General features: G+C 53.3%; 1 protein-coding gene across 1 annotated transcript; it reads right to left on the bottom strand.

Moving 5' to 3' along the window:
• Positions 1–1,656: 1,656 nt before the first annotated feature.
• HER10_EVM0001519 (cyclin) lies at positions 1,657–7,308 on the bottom strand. Its single transcript, XM_035471264.1, has 2 exons — positions 4,465–7,308; positions 1,657–4,405 (listed from the first exon to the last, which is right to left on the bottom strand). Exons 1-2 carry the CDS (start codon positions 4,856–4,858, stop codon positions 2,736–2,738), a joined length of 2,064 nt encoding a protein of 687 aa, XP_035332172.1. The 5' UTR covers positions 4,859–7,308; the 3' UTR covers positions 1,657–2,735.
• Between the last annotated feature and the right edge of the window lie 11,818 nt (positions 7,309–19,126).

The raw sequence follows: 19,126 nt of genomic DNA, 5'->3' as shown, positions 1-19,126 counted from the left end.
CTCCTCCGGTATCCGCGTCGCACGCGTTCGCAGCTCTCTTCCCGTGCCAACTTGATTAACCCCAAAATCATCTCACCGAAGGGTAAGATGTTGGATGACCCCTCTCCCCTCGGCGAGCTGAATCGGGCAGGCCGGCCGCCATGTCCTCCCCCTTCCCCTCTCCTTATTTTGGTACTTCCGTCACAGGAACAGAGACGTAGAAAGTAAGAATACATTTCTATGAGCGCTGACCGAGTGAGCAAGGCGGCCAGAGCGGGAAGACCTACTGCGCCGGGATACCCGGATCAGAAAACCCCCCCCCCCAAAAAAAGTCGCCGACTGCAAAGGCATCACTTACACCGATGACTGGTTTCCACTAGGAAACCAGATCATCCAGCTCTCCCCGGCCCGTCGTCTCGGCGTCCCAGATCGAGTGTAGTGGACATCTGACGTCCCTTTCGCACCCGAAAAGAGTCTTCCAGCAAACCCTCGAAACCTCTCCAGAGAATCAGCACGGCCTGTATCCTCGCCGCCTTTGAGAGCGATGCGGGTAGAACGGGCCCACGGGTCCAGGCAGTCGAGCAAAACGTGACGAAACCGCCCCCTTCCGGCCCCACCATCATCGCCATCCACGACACGAGTGACTGCCTGCCTACGAGGACGAACCCAAACGAGCCATTCATCGTGACCAAACCCTCAGAATCCAGGCTCCTCAAGCTCCCGGGCTCCATCGTAAGTCCGTGACACCAAGACCCACGCCTCCGTTGCCATCCAAAACGAGAAAGACACTCGTCATCCCGATCCAAGGAAGCCAAAGGCTCTCAAGAACCCTCGTGCAAGGCCTCCTCACCAGGCACATAAACCCGCTTCCGATCGTGAAATCCATAAGCGCCTCCCAGTATAGGCGTTCCACCACTCGGTGACATTCCTCTCCCCTTGCTCCGTGAACACATCCCCCTCTTACGCAGATGACACTAGTCACCAGCATTCCCTCACGCCGGAGCCCAAAGTGTGAAAGGTAAAAAATGGTGAGTGACTCTCACTATTCATCCATCTTTGTAAGCAGCCGTGATATAACAAAATTCAACATCATGCTGAATCATCCATTCCCTTCCCTCCCGAAACCTCCGGAACGGGCGCCTAGCACCGTTTCACGCATGGCCTCTCCCAGACTAGAGACTGGCTAGTCCGCAGGTAGAAGAATCAAGAAGCACCAATATGCGAGAGTTAGCCACTCATTAGCGTCTTGTTGAAAAAAAGAACAAAAACCAGACTTCACATGACAAACCTGTATCAAAAGACTTACCTTCCCCAGCCGCCCCCTGCCCGATGCGTGACCAGGGTAGTGCAGAAGAAAAAAAAATCTCTTGCTCAAAAGTCCATACTGGACTTTCCTCAAGCGGCAAGCGGGAAACCCACCACCGAACATCGGTTGGATGGTGGTCACCGCCAATGGTGGTGACACTGGTGAGGTGGTGTCGTTGGAGGCCGGGACCACGGGCGGCGGCGGTGCGGTATGACTCACACTCTCTCACACTCGCTCACTTTCGACAAACCCCAGCCGGCTGCGCGCTGCGTTATCGCCGACGAACCATCGGGCGTTAAGGTATTCGTAGTGGTAGCAGCAGCAGCGACCGCCGCGCTGCCACCTAATGACATCTAGTCATTTCTTCATGGGTCAAACGCTTGTCAAAGAAGTTAACCGGTTTTTTGTGTCTGTAGCATCAGGCTTCAACGTCTCGGGCTCCGTCTCGGACGGTTGATTGAGGTCAGATTGAGGTCCGCAGCTTGGTCATGGTCAGCACGGCGGTAGCAGCTCCGTATCAAAAGGCCTGGCTCGAGTACTGACAGTTAAACGTAAAAGGCACCTAATGTCACCGTATTAGCAGTCATCGGAAGTTCTCCGTTCAACGAATAAGCACACGCAAGTACACCAGAGGTACTTGCTTTCACAAAGCACGTTGTCAACAAGGCTGTTTCCAGCACAAAGGTACACAGAAGAGAACTCGGTTCCAAATCTGGTGAGATTTTGATTTGATAGGCCAGACAAAGCAACAACTTGTGTCTCGTGGTCGAAAAGCTAGCTATGAATCTCTCGAGTATAGCTTCATCGCTTTCATGTGAAGTTGTAGTAACACGTGCCGTGTCGTTTCCATGCGCTTTTGCGTGATGAAAACATATCCGATGAATCGCGGCGGATAACAAGTGCCGCTCTCAGCGAGTGAGGTAGTGTGTTTCTTGATGGCTCGTTTTGGTCGCCCCTTTCGGATCTCCCATCGAGCGCCCAATCACACTCTCCCAAACTCTGATCGCGGGCGATTCGATGCGGAAGACCCTGTCGTCTCCAATCCCAGAGTGCAAATAAGTCTGAGAACCAGCGAGAGCTCGATTCCCAAACCGCTAAAAAACGCAAAAAAATTCAAAACGCATATCGACTCTCTTCTTCAGCGTGATCGTACAAACACAAAACGCGACGAAAATGCCGCAAGAGCTTCTTCGCCATCCACCGCCCCATATGCCTTGACCTGTTGATGCATGCAAAGATTATCACGCTTTTCGTGCCGTTCCTTGACGCCATCTAAGCTGTTCTAAGGACTCGATGAACCGCCAAGGTGGTATCATTAGCACTTTCCGTACCCCGCCGCCCCGTATTGATTTCGTTTTTGACAAAGGAAATAGAGGATATTGCACAAAAAAAGGTCAAGGTGTGTTCAACTGTTGACCATTGGGTATCTCGGGAGGCGTGCACTATGTGCTCAGTTGAGAATTCCCTCCCACATGCCCGGTCCGCGGTATCCGTCGATTGAGTGAAGCATTGATGCCTCGTAAGCCGGAGCAGCCTCGCTGGCGCAGCAGACGCGCTTGCGAGGGGTGCCACGGTCATTTGTGCCCACCTGGCTGTTGCGGGGGCGAACCAGGTTCTGGGTCCATTGCTTGCCCGAGTAGTTACCGGTGAGCATGTCCCGAACATTCTCCTGAAGGCAGTTGTCGACGATTGAGACACCTCGAGCGCGCTTACGCGAAGACATGGCAGTAGGAGTAGAGTCGTCGGAACGGTAGTTCTGAAGCTCCTGAAGTGCCCGTGCGGCGTCATTCGCGGGATCATGCGTCATTTCATCCAATTCGCGTTCTCTCTGAGCCAAAGGGGTATCCAACGACATTTCGCAGAGTCTGCCAACCGGGCCGGTGTAAGACTCAGGCGAAGAGGTGATGCAATTCTCTTCGTAGTCCTCAGGAACCGAGGCGATAGTCGGTCTCAGGCTTGACCTCTCACTGCACAGCTTCGCAGACCGGAATCGCGCCTGGACACCCAGAGGGGCCGGCGCGTTGACCAGTGAGGAAGCAGATGAGATGGAGGAGGAGCGAGAGGTGCGCGACGTATCAGAAACCATCGATTCGGGAGAAGACGCGGTCGAGATTGAAGTGGCGAGAGAAGAACGACGAACGGGGAAGTAACCCTGAGGGGATGAGGTGTTGGCAACAGGCCAGCGATCGAGGCACTGGGTTGCGCTGACGCATGAGGCCTGGGCCATGGCGAGGCCCATCGCGCTGCCTTTGCTGAGGTGGGATGCAGCACCCACGGCAGGAGTGCTGTATCCGCTCGACTGGGGCGTCAGACGCGGGGTGGGAAGCAACCCGAGAGCGGGAGCCAGCCGGCCCGGAGTATATACAGTGGCCGGGGAAGGCTCCATAATATTCGGGGTTTGGTAGGATCTCGGGGTAGGGGTAAGCTCGGCTGAGTCGTACCCCAATCCACAAGCGCCGGTCGCAGCCAAAACATCTTGCGCCGCCGGCAGCATGGTGCGGTGACGAGACAAGGTGCGGGAGCTGGGAGCGACGTGCGCCGTGGGAATCAAGCCTTCGATGTTATCCAGCTCGGGATTGAGTTTGAGGATAACCATCTTCCAGTTTGAGCTCTGTTGCGCGTACCATTGGGCGGAGGTTCCGGGAGCGGGAGGAGACGGAGGGGTGTACTTCAAGACGATTTCTGTCCAGCGCTGGAAGACTTCGTCGGTGATGTGCAGCTTCCAGTCCACCGCTAGCAAGAATGCAATCTCGTTCTGGTTGATTTCCCCCGTGTTGAGCCCGGAAATTTTACTCCAGGCTCTGGCAGAGTAGTTACGATCTTGGAGGTACTTGGAGGCGAGGATGAGAGCGGCGAGGAACATGCGGCGGCCGCACTGAAGTGCGCGGCACTCCTGCTTGTCGTCGGGCTGTTCCATGGTGAAATCGTGCTTCGGGACGTGGGGCTTAATCAGAATCAGGTAGTACAGCGCAACCTGAAGGGTGGAGTAGCTGGTGCGGGAGCGGCGCAGGGTCTCCTGGATGAAGGTGCGCAGCGGCAGCACCGCTTTGTTGCCGAGTTCATTGCGACAGACAACTGAGGAAAGGGGCCAGATGGCCTCGACAATCTGTGTTGAAGAATCTAGAGTAACGATTGGATTAGGAGACTGGACGACTGCACACATGTTCAATAATGCTTACCAACAAGGTTGTCGACAAAGTTGACCTTGCGCTCAGCCTGGCGAACCAGGGTCGGGGGTGCTCCAGAGCGGGTGGCGCTCCCACTGGTTCGTCTGGGGTTCTGTCGCAGTTCCTGGGGAATGGCACCAGCGGCTTGCTGAGTAGGTTGTCTAGGCCAAGGGCTTGTGAATCTAACAGCAGTGTCGCATGCGGCCGAGGGTCGCGACAAGCAATATACGTCGGCGGAATCGGAGTCGGAGGTGTTGGTGGGGGATGTCGAGGTAGATGATTGAGAGGATACAGCAGACCAAACCGAGCCGGACGATGTGGAGGTCAGGGATTCGAGGGATGAGCTGTAGGTGTTGTTTTGGTAGGTGCTGATGAAAGCCGACGAATCATCGGTGGCGTACTTCATCTTGGATATAAGTGGTGGAGGGTATTTGGCGTTTGGGGGTTTTCGATATGGGAGTGATTCCTCCAGTCGCCGTCAAGCTAAGTCAACCGGGTAAACCGTGAAAGGGTTCGTATGAGCAGATCGTGATACCGTATCAGAAACGCGCAACTTCACAACAGCTACTAGTTACTGTTGTAAAGTCTTTGAGAGTCGTAGATAGGGGTGGCGGCTTCTAGACGCAAATGTCCGCAGCCGACGTTACACGAAGGATCAAACCGGAAGACGAAACAAGACGGGCGACTGGAGTAGATTTTGTAATTCGAAGAGGCATCGTATGTTTAATGCATCTAATAGGAGGGGCTAAAAGGTCCTGATTATATGGTGAGCTACTGCAGAGCCACCATTGATGCGATGCGACAAAGTGTATAATATTAGATGTATAATAGGTGAGTGGTGATAGGGTGGCTAGGGGTTGAGAGGAGAGTTGGTGATATTGATTAAAGGAAGGCGAAGTCGGAGTCGGAAGGGTAGAGTGAGGGGAGAGGTGAGGGGAGGCAAGGCGCTGGGCCAAGTGTGGCTGCGAGGAGAGGTTATATCCAAGCAGGTGGGATGAGGTGTGACTCTTTTTCGCCTTGCGCCGCCCGTGGTATCTCGAACGAACGTGTTCAGAGGGGCGACTTGGCCTGGCGTGACGAAGTCGGAGGACCCCTTGGGTGGCTCAAGTCTGGCTCGAGGGCCCCAGATTGGGTGTGGATGACTCTTTCGGGTTTGGGGTGGCGAAGGGGGGTGAACCTGGTTGGGTTGCCGCCCAGGCAGGTGGCTCCAAGTGACTGGCAGGTGTGAAGATGGATGGGGGGGGGGATACCGCACAGGGGAGAAGGGGAAAGTGCGAGTGCGTGAGTGCGTGCGCGGGAAGGAAAGAGAGTGAGTGAGAGGTGCAAAAGGTGGCAGTGGCAGTGGCAGCCTAGGGAAGGCCGAGGAGGAGACCCCGGGGGTGGACAGGGGGTGGGTAAGAGTGGTCCGGTTGAGTGCGTGATCGCTCTCGAGAACCAGGAGAGGCAAAGGGGAGAAGAGTGACAGGCAGGCCGGATAGGTAGCGTTGTGTCTCTGTTGCTCTCTCTGACTCTCACTCTCTCACTCACTGCTTCTCATCCACTTTTTGCGGCGTTTGACGTGTTCGTGCTAGCTGGTGCTGGACTGGGAGGAAAATGCTGTGCAGAAAATCGAACTGGGTTTGGTACTAACCTTGCAGGCAGTGCTTCGAGTCCCTCGGATGGAGATGTCTCTTGGCAACTACAGAGGAGTGTGGCGAAGGAGATGCTGGGTCAGCTGATGAGACGCCAGGTTGAAAGATGAGTCGTAATCGTCGTGTGAGCTATTGTCGTGGATATTGCCGGGGCAAGTTGATTAAAAAGGAATGAGTATAATGTGTAAGAGCCGAATGAGATAGTCGCAGGGTATCGGAGAGATATTTTTTTGGTTGAAAGGCAGGAAAATGAGTAACTGTGAGAGAGACAAGGAGCTTGCGTGAAAACGCTGGTAGGCAGGTAGGCAGCAGAGGGTCCGTTGGGTGGTGATGAGAAGGGCGTATGACTCTATTGAAGCCTTAATCCGATCTCAAAATATCCCAGCGTAAGAGGGATTGAAAGCCTGCGTGCCTGGGCTGGGTGGTGATGGTTGTTGCTGGTGGTGGAGCTTGTGCTGAAAATGGAAAGTATCCGTAGGTTGATGCCTTTGTTAGCCGCAAGGAACAAGTGAATGCCGCTGCGGTTGAAAACAAGGGAGCCTAGGAATGGCGAGGGTTGGGCGGTTGTCGTGTGGTGTTGAGGATGATGATGTGTTGCGGTGATGCTCGATGAGTAACGTGACCGAGGGTGGCCGAGATGACTCTTGGAGGCGAGGATGAGGGATCCGGTAGATTAGGACACGGTGAGTGACTGATCTGCTGGCGAGGACGGGAGTGAGAGGAGAGTGAGAGGCGTAGTAGACGTGTTGCTACACGACCCAGAAAGCAAGTTTACAAAGGAATAAGCGGAGAGTTGGTCTAGAGTCTCTTCCCAGGGATTCCCGAGATGAGGCACGTCTAGCAGACTTCGGAGAGTCGCTGTCGTACAAATTTAGACCTTGGAATCGAACATGGCGATGGCGATTGTTCGATGGATCAAAAGGAAAAGGAAGGGGGGGAGGACATAGGTGCACGGCGATGTGGGCGCGGCGATAGTTTTGAATGCCTGGGGGAGCACTCACACACCCAGCCAGACTCCACGGGCAGGTCTCTCCTACTCTCTCTTTCCCTCTGACCCTGCTGTCGTCGCGACGGTACGGATACAGGCAAGAGCAAGCCCGGTAGGAAAAAGGTACATCGGACGGGACGGGGAAAGGTACATGGCGACAAGTACCAGACACTGGATTCTGGTATGGGAAACTGGTGTGGGCCACTGGGAACTGGAACCTGGGAATTTGTGCACACGTTGATTCGAAGGCTGGAAGGCGTGGAAGGGCGGTACCTACGGGTGGGTGGGAAAGAGAAGATGGGGACTTGCTGCCACTTGCAATTGCCTTGCACCGACCTCTTGCTGGCCACTACCACCTCACCTCACCTCACACCTCACTCGGTTTCCCTGGGAAAGGAAAAGAGAGGGGAGAGGGGAGACCTGAGAGAGAGGATGCAGCCGGGGCCCGGAACACCCAGCGAGTCTCAGCATTCGGCCACTGTCTTTTCTTCGTCTGTCTTTTCATTGGCTTATACCGTGATACAGAGTGGGTCGCATCGTCCTCCTTCCCGGGGTGGAGGGCATCTTGAAAACCAAAAAAAAAAAAAAATAGCCACCGTCTCCACTCTTTTTTTCATTGCTCTCAGACTCACTCTCTCATCCACCTCTCTTTCTCATTTGGAAGCGAGTGTGTCTTTCCCTCGCTGCTCCTCACTCATCTTTGCTGCTGTTACTCATACTCATCCAGCTACTCATACACACCTCTCACGCAGCACATACATACCGAATGCCCCCAAAATGCCCTTGCCTCCTCTTACTCACACTCTCTCACATATTGATAGCTGCATACCCAAACTCCACTTTACCCACCTCTCATGTGTCTATTCCAGTGTTGCTATCCCGGGTATCCTCTCAGGTTGTTGTCTGCTTTCTGCTTGTTCTCTGGCCAAGGCTCTAAACTGCTCAATCATCAACTGCGTTCCTACCTGCTTCAGTGCTTGTCCTCCCATCCCCATGACCGTTCAGGTATCTCTGCTTCTGTTCCCACCCGGCCCAAAAGCTCGAGATGATGCCCGAACTTTCCATCGCCACCAACCAAACCAAACGGCACTGTGACCTTGTGGTAGATTGTGTACCGTACTGCAAAGTAAGGTATCCATTTCCATTTCTTTCCATGCAGCATTCATCCCACCCCTTGATGCCTAGCAACCTTGGGGTCTGTCTGTCTGGCTTTCTGCTCCGGTGCCTGAGCTTTTGGAGCTTGGAGCTCTTCTCAAGTTCGCTATCCCCTCACGGCCTGCGTCAAATCTTCTGCACGACTATTTTGGCTCTGGCATCTTCCGTCGCCAAGTGGCTGCTCACGTCGTAACCTTCTTCTTGATTGGCCAAAGTCGTTCCACGCCATATCGTTTGAGGTTAGCCCCGCCAAGCCTAAAATGGCTTCTCAACCACTCGTGTGCGGCAGCAACACACCCTCTGCAGTGGCCCAGCCTTTGTGGTTTCTGGCAAGCTGCACCGCTGAATGGCTGCTGCTGCCCAGCCCCAAGCCGGCCAGGCAGGAGCAGACTGAGGTGCAGTTGCAACTTGCAAGAGAGAAGAGAAGGAGCCCCCGGGGGTGAGGCAGCGTGGCAGGCACGGATGCTAGCGCAGGGAAGGAGGGGGGGAAGAGTCATCGTTGACCATCAAGCCCCCCCTCCGCTACGCCATCGCAATCGATCCTCATCCTGTGCCGTGGACTTCGAAATTTGCAGACGTTGACGCCCTCCTTCAACGACCTATCCATGCCTTTCTCTTCCGCCCATCCACACCTACTCAAGCTATAGCGCCACCTGTATTTGGTTATTGCAATTACAGCCAGTCGACAAACCCAGATTCGCAGATGAAAGAGACACAGACCTTCGATAACCCTTGCAACCTGGGGATGAAGCACGCCGTGTCTTTCATGTAAGCATGAACACGCCACGGCTTGTGCTTATGAGGGTATCACGAGCCTGGTCTTGACGAAATATTGGCCTTGAACACTTTCGACCTATTAATCCGGCGAGCTGCAAGCGATCCCACACGACCCTCAGCGCACGCGACAATCTTCAAAGAATCGACTGACAACAGCTGTTGTCTCGCCCAAAGTCTCGCCACCAGATAACCAAGCTTTGATCCAGAAGAATATCTCGAGGGGAGAGGGATTGCGTGCCATCATCCTGTCTCATCATGCCACCACACACCCTTTGAGAGCTCGGGGAATCGGGGCAAGCAAGCCAGCCAACCGCAATGCTCCTGATTACCTTAGCCACAGCCAGAAATCGCCTGCGAGAGATGCCGACACGCGTACGCACCACACAAAAGCGTCAGCTCCAATCAGCGCTGTTGGCGAATCTCGATGGGCTACCGAGTTGAGTTTACATGGCCATACAGACATTGACCTGACCACTGATGGGGCATACGGAGAACTCAGTGTATGTAAGAATACTGCGGCTCGGCTTACAAAGTCAAAGCAACATTTAAAGGGCGTTAGGGCCTGCCATCGCGAACACTCTTCCACCGAAACGCCGTAGAGCGCGTCCAACGATGATATCACCCCAATTTCGCTATCGGACTACTGCTCGAGAGCCGACGGAACTTCCTGCCGAGGTCAACAACCTGAGCTCCATCAGGTATCCATACAGGAACGATGGGCCTTTGTACGGGTCGTTCTGGGGCCCTCTGAATCCTCCCTAGACAGTGATCTCATACACACCCAGAGCCCAAACCCCAGTGGCTCAGTGGTCTTAACAAGCCTGGAGCATGACAAACTGTCGCTGAGAAAGGGTTCATCCTCCAGCTTGGGTACGGATACCGCGCTGCACCATGACCACCTACTTGTCCGGCGACGGCGGGCTTCCGTGAGACTCAGTGATTCCTCAAGCCCCGAAATACCGAAGTGCACCCCCTCAAATTCCGCCACGAACTCCGCTTCAGGTTCAGACCTTTGTTCCTGGATTGCAAAGGTCAAAAGAGACGCTCGACGGGACGCTTACGGACCACGGCATGCCAGTTGCGCGTCTCCGGCGCTTCCTTGATCTCAGGGGCGATTTCTCAGCCGCTCTACCTAGTATACATCTTTGTCAGCCGTCTAATAAGCTATAGTGATACGGGTGCACCAACTTGGTCTTGGACTCTCGCAAAACACGGACGTCTCGGGGACAATGGAACAGATCGCATCCGGTGGATTCAGCCACACTGTCACCAGTGTCCATCTCATTTTACGTATCCTCTACCTATCTTGGATCCACAGACCAAGCCTCACTCTTCGATAATCCTCCATCTCGATATGGCCATCTTGTCCCTCCTCCCATGACCCGACGATTCCGTCGGCGCGTCTTGTCTATTAACTGCTCACGTGTTTGCACGTTGCATACTTTCTAGAAAGATGCAGTCGTCTGGCAAATAAGCACAAGGCCATTCACGCTTCAAAGCAATCCTTAAACACAGGGAATACTATTAGATGTTTGCGACGCATGGCTCTTGCCTGGTCTTCAAACATATTACACCTGCTTGACCTTCAAATAGACGCCTCGAAACATCCCAGGCGAGAACCCTGATACACTTTTGCGAGGTCAATCATGTTGGAACGACCTGACGCAGTACTTTCAAGCTAAACCCCCACACGCTGCATATCTACATTTCGAAGAGGTGCACAATGTGCACAAGTCACCCAAGCAGAGCATGGATGCTCTATACTTTGCCGGAAGTACCTAGCGCCAGATAAGAGGGGAGCATCAGAGCAAAGTGTCAGTATCAAGAGGGCAAGGAGCACAGGGAACACAGGACAGGGAGCACTCCGTTTGCCACGAAGTATACGCAAAACGCTGATGAAGAGGCAAGCAGCCAATCAGTGCCAAAGGTCCTGGGCGGCTGCTGGCTCTCACTCGTCTGGTGGTCTTGGTTTCTTCAGTTTAATACATGGGCTACATGTACCGACTCGTCTCGCCCGCCGGACTGCACTCGTGTTTCTGTACTGAGCAGAACTGGAGACGGCTGGGCGCGCGGGAGACCGACCGCCAGTTTAGACCCCGGCGACCACGATATTTGTTCCGATTCGTACCGAACCTGCAAGCTTTGAGTTCATTGCCCAGTATTTCCTCATGTACCTTGTCACGCTTGTCAAGCAATACTCCGTATGTACACCAGGAATGGCCGGGGTTGATGATATGCTCCCTCAAATAGGTATCTCACAACTTCTCCCCACCAACAGGTATTCATAGCTATGAATCTTCTAGAAGTTGGGGGCCGGGAATGGCATCAAGTTTGCTGAAGGGGGGGGAGGGAGAAAGTGAAGATTCGAGTCTGCTTTGCCTCGAAATGCCGTCATCTGGCCACCGCCCCCTTGTGTAGTTCGCAGGCATCACTCGGTCTAGCTGCAAGCTGCAGGCTTTCCTGCAGCTTTACTGGTATTGCCATGTCACACACCTCCGTCGCAGCCAGCCCCGCTCCGCCCCGCGGCAGACCTTCATTGGAGCGTTGTCCTCAATCTGTCCAGCATTGCCGTCTTGGATGCAGGCCAACGAACTCAGATTGTCGTTCGGCGGCAGGGCAGCGTCGATGAAGGGGAGATAAAGGGGGGCGAAGAACACACAGCTGGCGCTCATTGGACAGACTCTCACCGTCGTCTGTCCGAAATCTCATTCGCCCGAGGAGCTTACTCCGAGAGCAGAACAATAGCGTGGAGATCGGTTCTTCAAGCCAGGACGGAATTCTACGATATCCGTACACATGATCGGATTCCATGCAACACTGGTTCGTTGTCTTGCGGAGGACAGTGGATGTCCTTCGTGCAGCCAAAGACCTGCGTTCGCTTTGCAAAGAGGTACATATGTTGTTTTCCGAGTTCGTGAGGGATCGCGAGTGGGCTCTTAACATCCTTAGCCTCCTGCGATACCTGATCTTCTTTAACCAATGAGCGCCGATACGTGGCCATTTAATTACCTCGATGAGTCAACTTTAGCTGGCCAGACACGCCGGATTCTCATGCTCTCAATACGTCTCAAGCCTCGACAGAAGAAAACTCAAAAGAAGCAGATGGGCTCTCCTATGTGGCACAGCTCACGAACCTGAGGATCTCGCTGCCATGTGGCGGCTTGAAGACTTGCGTCTCCACGGCGCCGTAGCATGAAAAGCGATGCTTCGTTTACGCATGTACTTTAATTCTCGGATTCGCTCGACCCGGCCCACGAGATAAGGACTTTTCGCAAAGGCCTATGCTATGACTGTATCACGTTCACGATAGTTTCAAAAAAGACACACTGCTACTATTGAGGGAAAATGATCGCGGGGAGTTGCATGACGCCGCTGCCGTGGTTTGCCGCGCGGCTGATGCACACGACTCAAGGAAACGGTGAGCTGGGTTACAGCTCAAGCCTCGAAGTTCGAACAGCGCGGCGCGCAACCCAACATTCGTATGACTCTTTTCAGCTACACGCCGTTCTAGCCTTTCGGTAAAACTCGCTTCGATATTGCACCGGACCATGAAGACTTTTTTCTGATGGTGCGCATTCGATCTCGAACAACACACCATACTGGTTTTCAGACACACAAAGTGCGACACACCAAAGGAGTCACCGAGACAAAATTTGGGTGCCTGCTGGAAAGAATCGGTTGGCCCAGGCCAACCAAGGGCCTCGAGCGGTCTAAAGCGGAAGGCTTCGAGAAGATCGCGGCTTTCTAGCTCGACTGGCACACCACATGGGCACGATGGGGTGATGATCCCCCCCTGACGGGGATTGCGTTGGGTTTCAGCAATGCCCGAGAGCTCATCTGAGCGACAATCTCGCTCTTTTTCAGCATGACTAAGGCCCAGCGATACAAATATCCCCTGATATGGCTATGGCTCGCTTACGGACATCGGCGATAGCGAGGAGTCCTTTCCGTGATCTCCTCGTCTCCTCTGGAGTCGGGAATCTGGAGTCTGGAGATATTGAACGTCCCACCCGGATCACACCGCGTGTTGGTGAATGGGGAGATCTACGGATAGACAACACTCGGTGGTGATGTTGAGCGACTTGTTTGCGCGAAACGCAACGCAGACCCGTGATGCGGAGGTTTCGACATGTGGAGAGACGTCTGCTGTTATTCCGTCAGCGTGATCCCACGGAACACCGCTTGTCAAATCGAGAAATTGTCATTCGTCGACGCCATTTACTCATAAGTCATCAACTGCGGGGAGGCGATTACACCACTAGGCTTCAGTCACGCTTCGTCGCCGGCGGTTTGCCGTCACTCAAGTGAGCTAGCGAGTGAAGTTTGGCCAATATTGACGTTAGACAAGCTGTTGGTGGCGGACGGAACCCCTCATTTTGCCTCCCCGCCTGGCTAATACTGTGTGAACTGGCAAAGTCGTCTGAACGGCCTGCTGTTCAGTCACATCAAGAGGAGGCAAGCACAGTAAGCAGCAGTCCAAACGCATTCCACGCCAAGGTATGGAGAACCGTCCGCTGCCCCGGAAGTGTCGGTGATTGGAATGTTTGTCTTTTGTTTCCTGTAAGCAAGACGTGAACAATCGTGAGCAGTCAGGTTGCCCACTAGCATCTCGTCCCCTCGACCCTCGATTCTGCGAGGCCATCACTCAGACAGCTTGGCGCTAGCGGGGCAGCCTGTGGGAAATTGAGCCTGGTTTCACGGCTCTCCGTGAGCTGAGTTGTTGGAGAGACGCGACAGCGGCGCCTCGCGTGACCCTTCAGCTCTGCAGGCGGCGTTACTAACGATCTGGGGACCATTCCAGCCACGTCCCAAAGTCCGACTACTTTCGTCGTCATCCGTAAGGTATTATGGTATTACCTATGGAGAGAGGCTGGCGTCGACGATGGGGTTCCGGAGGCCTATCCGAAGAATCAAGGTCGAGGCGTCCACTTCCACAGCCTTAGCAGTTAGATACTTTTAGTCGGGCACCGTTGATGAGACATGCTCGCATGGAAAACGGACCCAGAGAAGAGTTGACGGGCGAATCACCTTGCCACCCTGCTTCGACAATGGATCTATCTGTCTATTCCTGGTGACCGCTCTCACCCACTTGCTACGGGCGAGGGATCACCAAGCCCTTGGGGGCCCCTCCTCCCAAATCCTGAACCAGGCAGCAGCATGGATTGGATGTCATCCACCCGTCTGCAACCCCAGCTTCACCGGCACCACAAGGCAAATCACCAAGGAAACAGTAGGAGGGGCCCAGCAGAGTATGGATACTGATTGGCCTTTTTGGCTCAGCACGACAGCCTATGGGAGCCCTTCAACAGGTCATTGTCAAACAGGCAGCCCAGCCATCCCTCATCCATTGTGCAATTCTTCACGCGCAGGCAGCTGAGCAGTAGCCTTGCATGGGCTTACGGCGTGAATCTCATCTCAGATCTGATCCCCCGGGCGCCAGCGGCTGACACACAGCTCTGGTCCTAGTCTACTTGTAGACGTCATGAAGCGAGAAATCTCTTGAACAATATGGGGTTTTACAAAATGCGAGGACGAAAGTGTCGCCCCCGGCCTCGGCCAAATGACTCCCTGGGAATCTCGGGACAGGGCTGGACCAGCCTAGCGACGCGAAGCATCGTGTAAACTTCACAGGTTCGAATCACCGCCGTCACGCACTTGTCGAAACCCGCCAGGTAGCAACGCGTGCACGCAATCGCTCCATCGGCCTCAGGTTTGGGGAAGAGCACTGTGGATTCTGCAACAGGAGGAAATGGACCGGTGTCGGCGATAGAGGGACAGCGTGGGCGATTTAGTCACCGGTTCGCCGACGTGTCAACATGGAAGCGACCTATCTTCTCCGTCATGGAGAGTGACTCTTACGATGTGCTGTCCCTTATCACCGCAAATATGGCCCGTTGCGGGGGGGGACAAGTCCGAAGAGGTAATGTTACTGGACTGGACGGTCGAACCTACGATGCCTCTCTCTCAACCAACCCGACCTCTTCCGTAGAAAGCGAGCCCGAACGATCGGAGGCAGAAAAGGGCCAAGGTGTTCCGAACTCTTCTTGTCGAAACCGTGGTCGATTAGCTGCAATGGTTCCCGCTTTGCGCAATCCGAGACTCCACCGCCCACCTATCCGGCTCCCGCGTGACAGCTTGCTGGAGTCGCTGCGGCCCTGCGGCCAATTTTTTGAGTCTTGGCCTCTGTCCCCCTCCCCGCCGGATATGCTTTTGCCCCAGATCTTGGGTTTCGCGCACGACTCGCGGTGGGAAGACTTGTGTCCAGTGACGAAGTCTTCCGGCCCCTATGGTCCCCCTTTTTTTTAATCGTAATTTAGAGTATCGGTACACTTTTAGCACGCATTCGAACGGAGTCCACGATGCTCTGCCTCTGCATTCGTAAGGGACCCCAGGTGCTGGTAACCGAGGCTCACGGCGGACGCGGCTCTCCCCAATCAAAGTAGGCGCGCGTACGCAGGCGCAGGCGCAGCAGGACAGCCAGCCAGCATTCGAGAGCAGAAAAAACGTAGAGATGTAGAGTAGGTCGGCTGCCCGCGCTTGATTCAGCCTCCTTTTGTGGCTGTGTTTTTTTCCCCCTTTGCTGCGACGAACATGGGAAACGTAAGGTTATCAAAGAAAAACGCAGGCGCCTTACGGGCTGGCAGGTAGACTACGGGGGGGGAACTATTACAATGAATGTGGGATTTTACAATGGTCGTTTACATTGCATTCTCATTGCAGAGCGAAGCGGAGCTAAGATGACGACGCCACGATCACGGCACGGCATCATGCCAAGGTTTGCAGCCGTATGCGAAGTTGCGAAGAGGAAAAAGTGAAAATAGGCTTTTTTGCTTTCCGGGTATGCGGCGCTTGCGTTTGGCCAAGCCTTGTGCTTTTTGTTGCGTATGACATATGTTCGGCAGGCTGTCTTGCAGGGCTGGGCGGTATCATGTCTTTCAGCCGCTTTTGAGGGGTCAGGCTGCGAGGCTTTGTTGGTTGTGTGTGTAGGCTGACTTTGATATTTGGCCAAGGCTGTCTTCTGGGGAAATCGAGGGTGGGAGCCTGAGATGGACTTGATGCATGACACATGGCAGCCAAGGTATTTTTTTTCGTTTGCTTCGTTGCTTCATTATTTTCGATGCCGTCATAGGTGATCTCGTGATATGTGTGAAATTTTGTGAGGTAACCGGTTGGTGATGCAGGCAGGCAGGCAGGCAACGAGGCCGATTTAGGTCCGAGGCCAGCTAGCTATCTACCCATTCCGTTGAAGAGCAAGGGGAGCAAGAGGAGCACGGGAGAGTACGGGTAAGCATGTGAATCATCGTCGTTTTGAGGCCTCGTGGTGTTTTCTGCCTGGTTTTGCCATCCTTGAGAAGGTGACAGGCGAGATAGCTACTTGGATTGTTTTGTCCTCGCTTAGAGTCGGGAGGAAGAAGGGTGTGGAGGGACGAAAGGATTTGTGTTCGTTTCTGTGTAAGTCATGCTTGAGTGAAGAATTTTCTTCGGGTGTCATGGGGAAGGTGTGATGACTTTTGATGTAAGCTTTCTCTTCCGGTGCGTTGCTGAGGTTGGCTCGGGTTGGGCTGGGTCGATGTTAGAAGAGTTGATGACTCGATGACGATGTTATGTGCGAGGTTTAGGCAGAATTTGATGTGTTGCTTTCGTTGATTTCCTGCTGGGGGCGGATAGATTTACTTGGCGAGACCATTTACTTGAGACTTTTGTTTCGAGGAACCGTATCCACGTACTCGCGTCTTCTCGCTCTCGGTGCGCAAATGTAGGCCATGATTCTGGGGAGGCTAATATCATCGCCATATTGATCCTGAGATTTCTTGTAGAGGATATGTCAGCTGTATTTCGCTGCCCTGTGAACGTGTTCAAGTTCACAAAAGAACGAACAGTAACGTTCTCCGATTCGCAGTCCTAACGAAGGGATATTTGATGTATAAATTCATTATTAGAGAAACCAGATCTTCAATTCCGGCAGCATGACATGCGTGGTGACATCGAGGCCAACACCCCATGGGTCGGCTGATCTCATCTGTTCCTAAGGTAAAGGATACCTCATACGCTGACATTCTTTCTACAACCCTTGAGCGAGGCAGCGACAGGCGATTATCTAGTTTGCTATGATACTCAACCCTCTCGCTTTATTGTGCGTAGAATACGCAAGAGGTGAGAGATACTGGGAACGTCGTGTGTTGAGTGGATTCTATGGTGATTCGATGGTCTGCATGTTGTCGTTTTGATAATATATCATAGTAACAAAGCACACATAGCTCATCTCCCTCCCATACCTGCACATTTGGTACGACACTAGTGGCATGTTGTTTTGGTAAACCATGAACCTGTGACAAAAGCTTTTTATACAGGGCACTTACTCATACTGTTTACGCTATGTCCTGACATCTACCTTGTTCTTGCATAAAGCTGTGAAGTCGCTTTTTGACGACGGAAAGAGCGAGCAAACTGGCCAGGCGAGAGGAGGCAAGATGATTAAGCTAAAGACTCTCCAGCGGTGGTCCAATGACACTAGTTGCGAGAAGGCAGTCAGCCATTCGGCTTCACGCGTTGAACATGATGCTGTAGCTGGGCGCAATTGTACTTCCTGGTCTATGCAAGTGATATATGCTCGAGTTAGTGGATAGTAGAAGATGTCAAGGATAAGAGGGCTTCGAGACAGGGCACTCCCCATCGCGGTTAGATCGTCTGGAATAAGACTACTGCGATGGAGATGTAAACATGATGAGGAGTGAAGGTCGCCTGTTTTCAGCAAGAATGAGATATCGAATGAATTGAGGACACGCTGAATCGTTTTGCATTGAGTGTTGACATCGTTGTTGCCAGAAGAGACCTTCGACAGTTGTTACGCAGGGGAACACGTCGTAGGCAGGGCGTAGTAACAGCAATTACCAGCTTTCTAGGCTCTCCTCGAACTTGCGACGTCTAAACATTGTCTGTCTATCAAGGAACCGACCGAGAGATGAGATAAAAGCCGCCCCTACCCTTTACCTAGTTTATTTTCACCACTAGTGAAGATGACATCTTAGATGAAGCTGTATGAGTGTTTTGGGGAAAAGTAAAGGAATCAGGTAAGGATCGATCGAAATATCTCTCTCAAGAAATTACAACTAAGACAAGAGCAGCATCAAGCTTATACTCGTAGTAGGCACCAAGTGCTTATTCTCCTGGTAATAAACGGGAAGAAGCACCCCTTGGCGGCGGACAGCCTATAGAGGCGTGTGTGGTTCACGGAGAGCTGTGAGAGGCCATACTTGGGAAGAGGACGAAAAGGCTTGTCCGGTACCCCGAATGCGCTTCTGCTGTCAAAGCATGGAACTGAACCCCTCCAACCTGGCAGAGTATAATCATACGATAGGAGGCCTTTATATATAATATATATATATATAAAAGAGAGAAGGCGCTGGTCGGCCCACTCTCCCAGCACGATTCCCCCAAGAAGTAATAGATAAACGAACGAAGATCTATCTAATACCGTATTATTTCAAGTTCGATATTTGTCGCCAGCGTTGGGAAATGTCTTCCGCTCGACGTTAGTGCGATCCGACGACTACACGTAGATGGCCTCCAATGTAGCAAAGGGGACGCTGCAACGTAAACCTGGAGGCTCTTCAAAGACATGCGGGATGATTCTGCTTCCAATCGAACGAAGAACTGGCGCCCCATTGTGCTCATAATTCAACCAAGAAGCTATAAGATAGGATACGATTCTCTACAGTCGGTATGGACCCTGGCGCTCCTTGGCTTGCAACGTCTGCCTTCGACGAGATACCGCGAACTTACCACAAGACGACGCGAAAGCTCACTCACGTATCTACACGCGATCATCCCACTTCCACCCTCGACGTCCAGACGACGCGTTGGGCGGATACCTGCATACAAGACTCCCCCAACAACTTTCATCAAGCGGTCCAGGAAGGGGGGCCGAGCATTGTGCTAGAGTTCATACAGAGAATCTGAGCCGGATGGTGTTCGTTGGCGTGGTATCAGAAACATGTCCGTCTAGAGCGCCGGCATCGTGGGGTCCCAGGCCCGAAGGTCTTCTCCGCTTGAAATTGCTCACATGGGCCCTTGTTCAAGACACCGTTGTGAGAAATATCTGCGAAGCTTGGCTAGCAACAGC

Source organism: Colletotrichum scovillei (genome assembly GCF_011075155.1).
Source record: "Colletotrichum scovillei strain TJNH1 chromosome Unknown Contig00006, whole genome shotgun sequence".
Lineage (NCBI taxonomy): Eukaryota > Fungi > Ascomycota > Sordariomycetes > Glomerellales > Glomerellaceae > Colletotrichum > Colletotrichum scovillei.
This window is presented reverse-complemented; position numbering and strand designations above follow the sequence as displayed.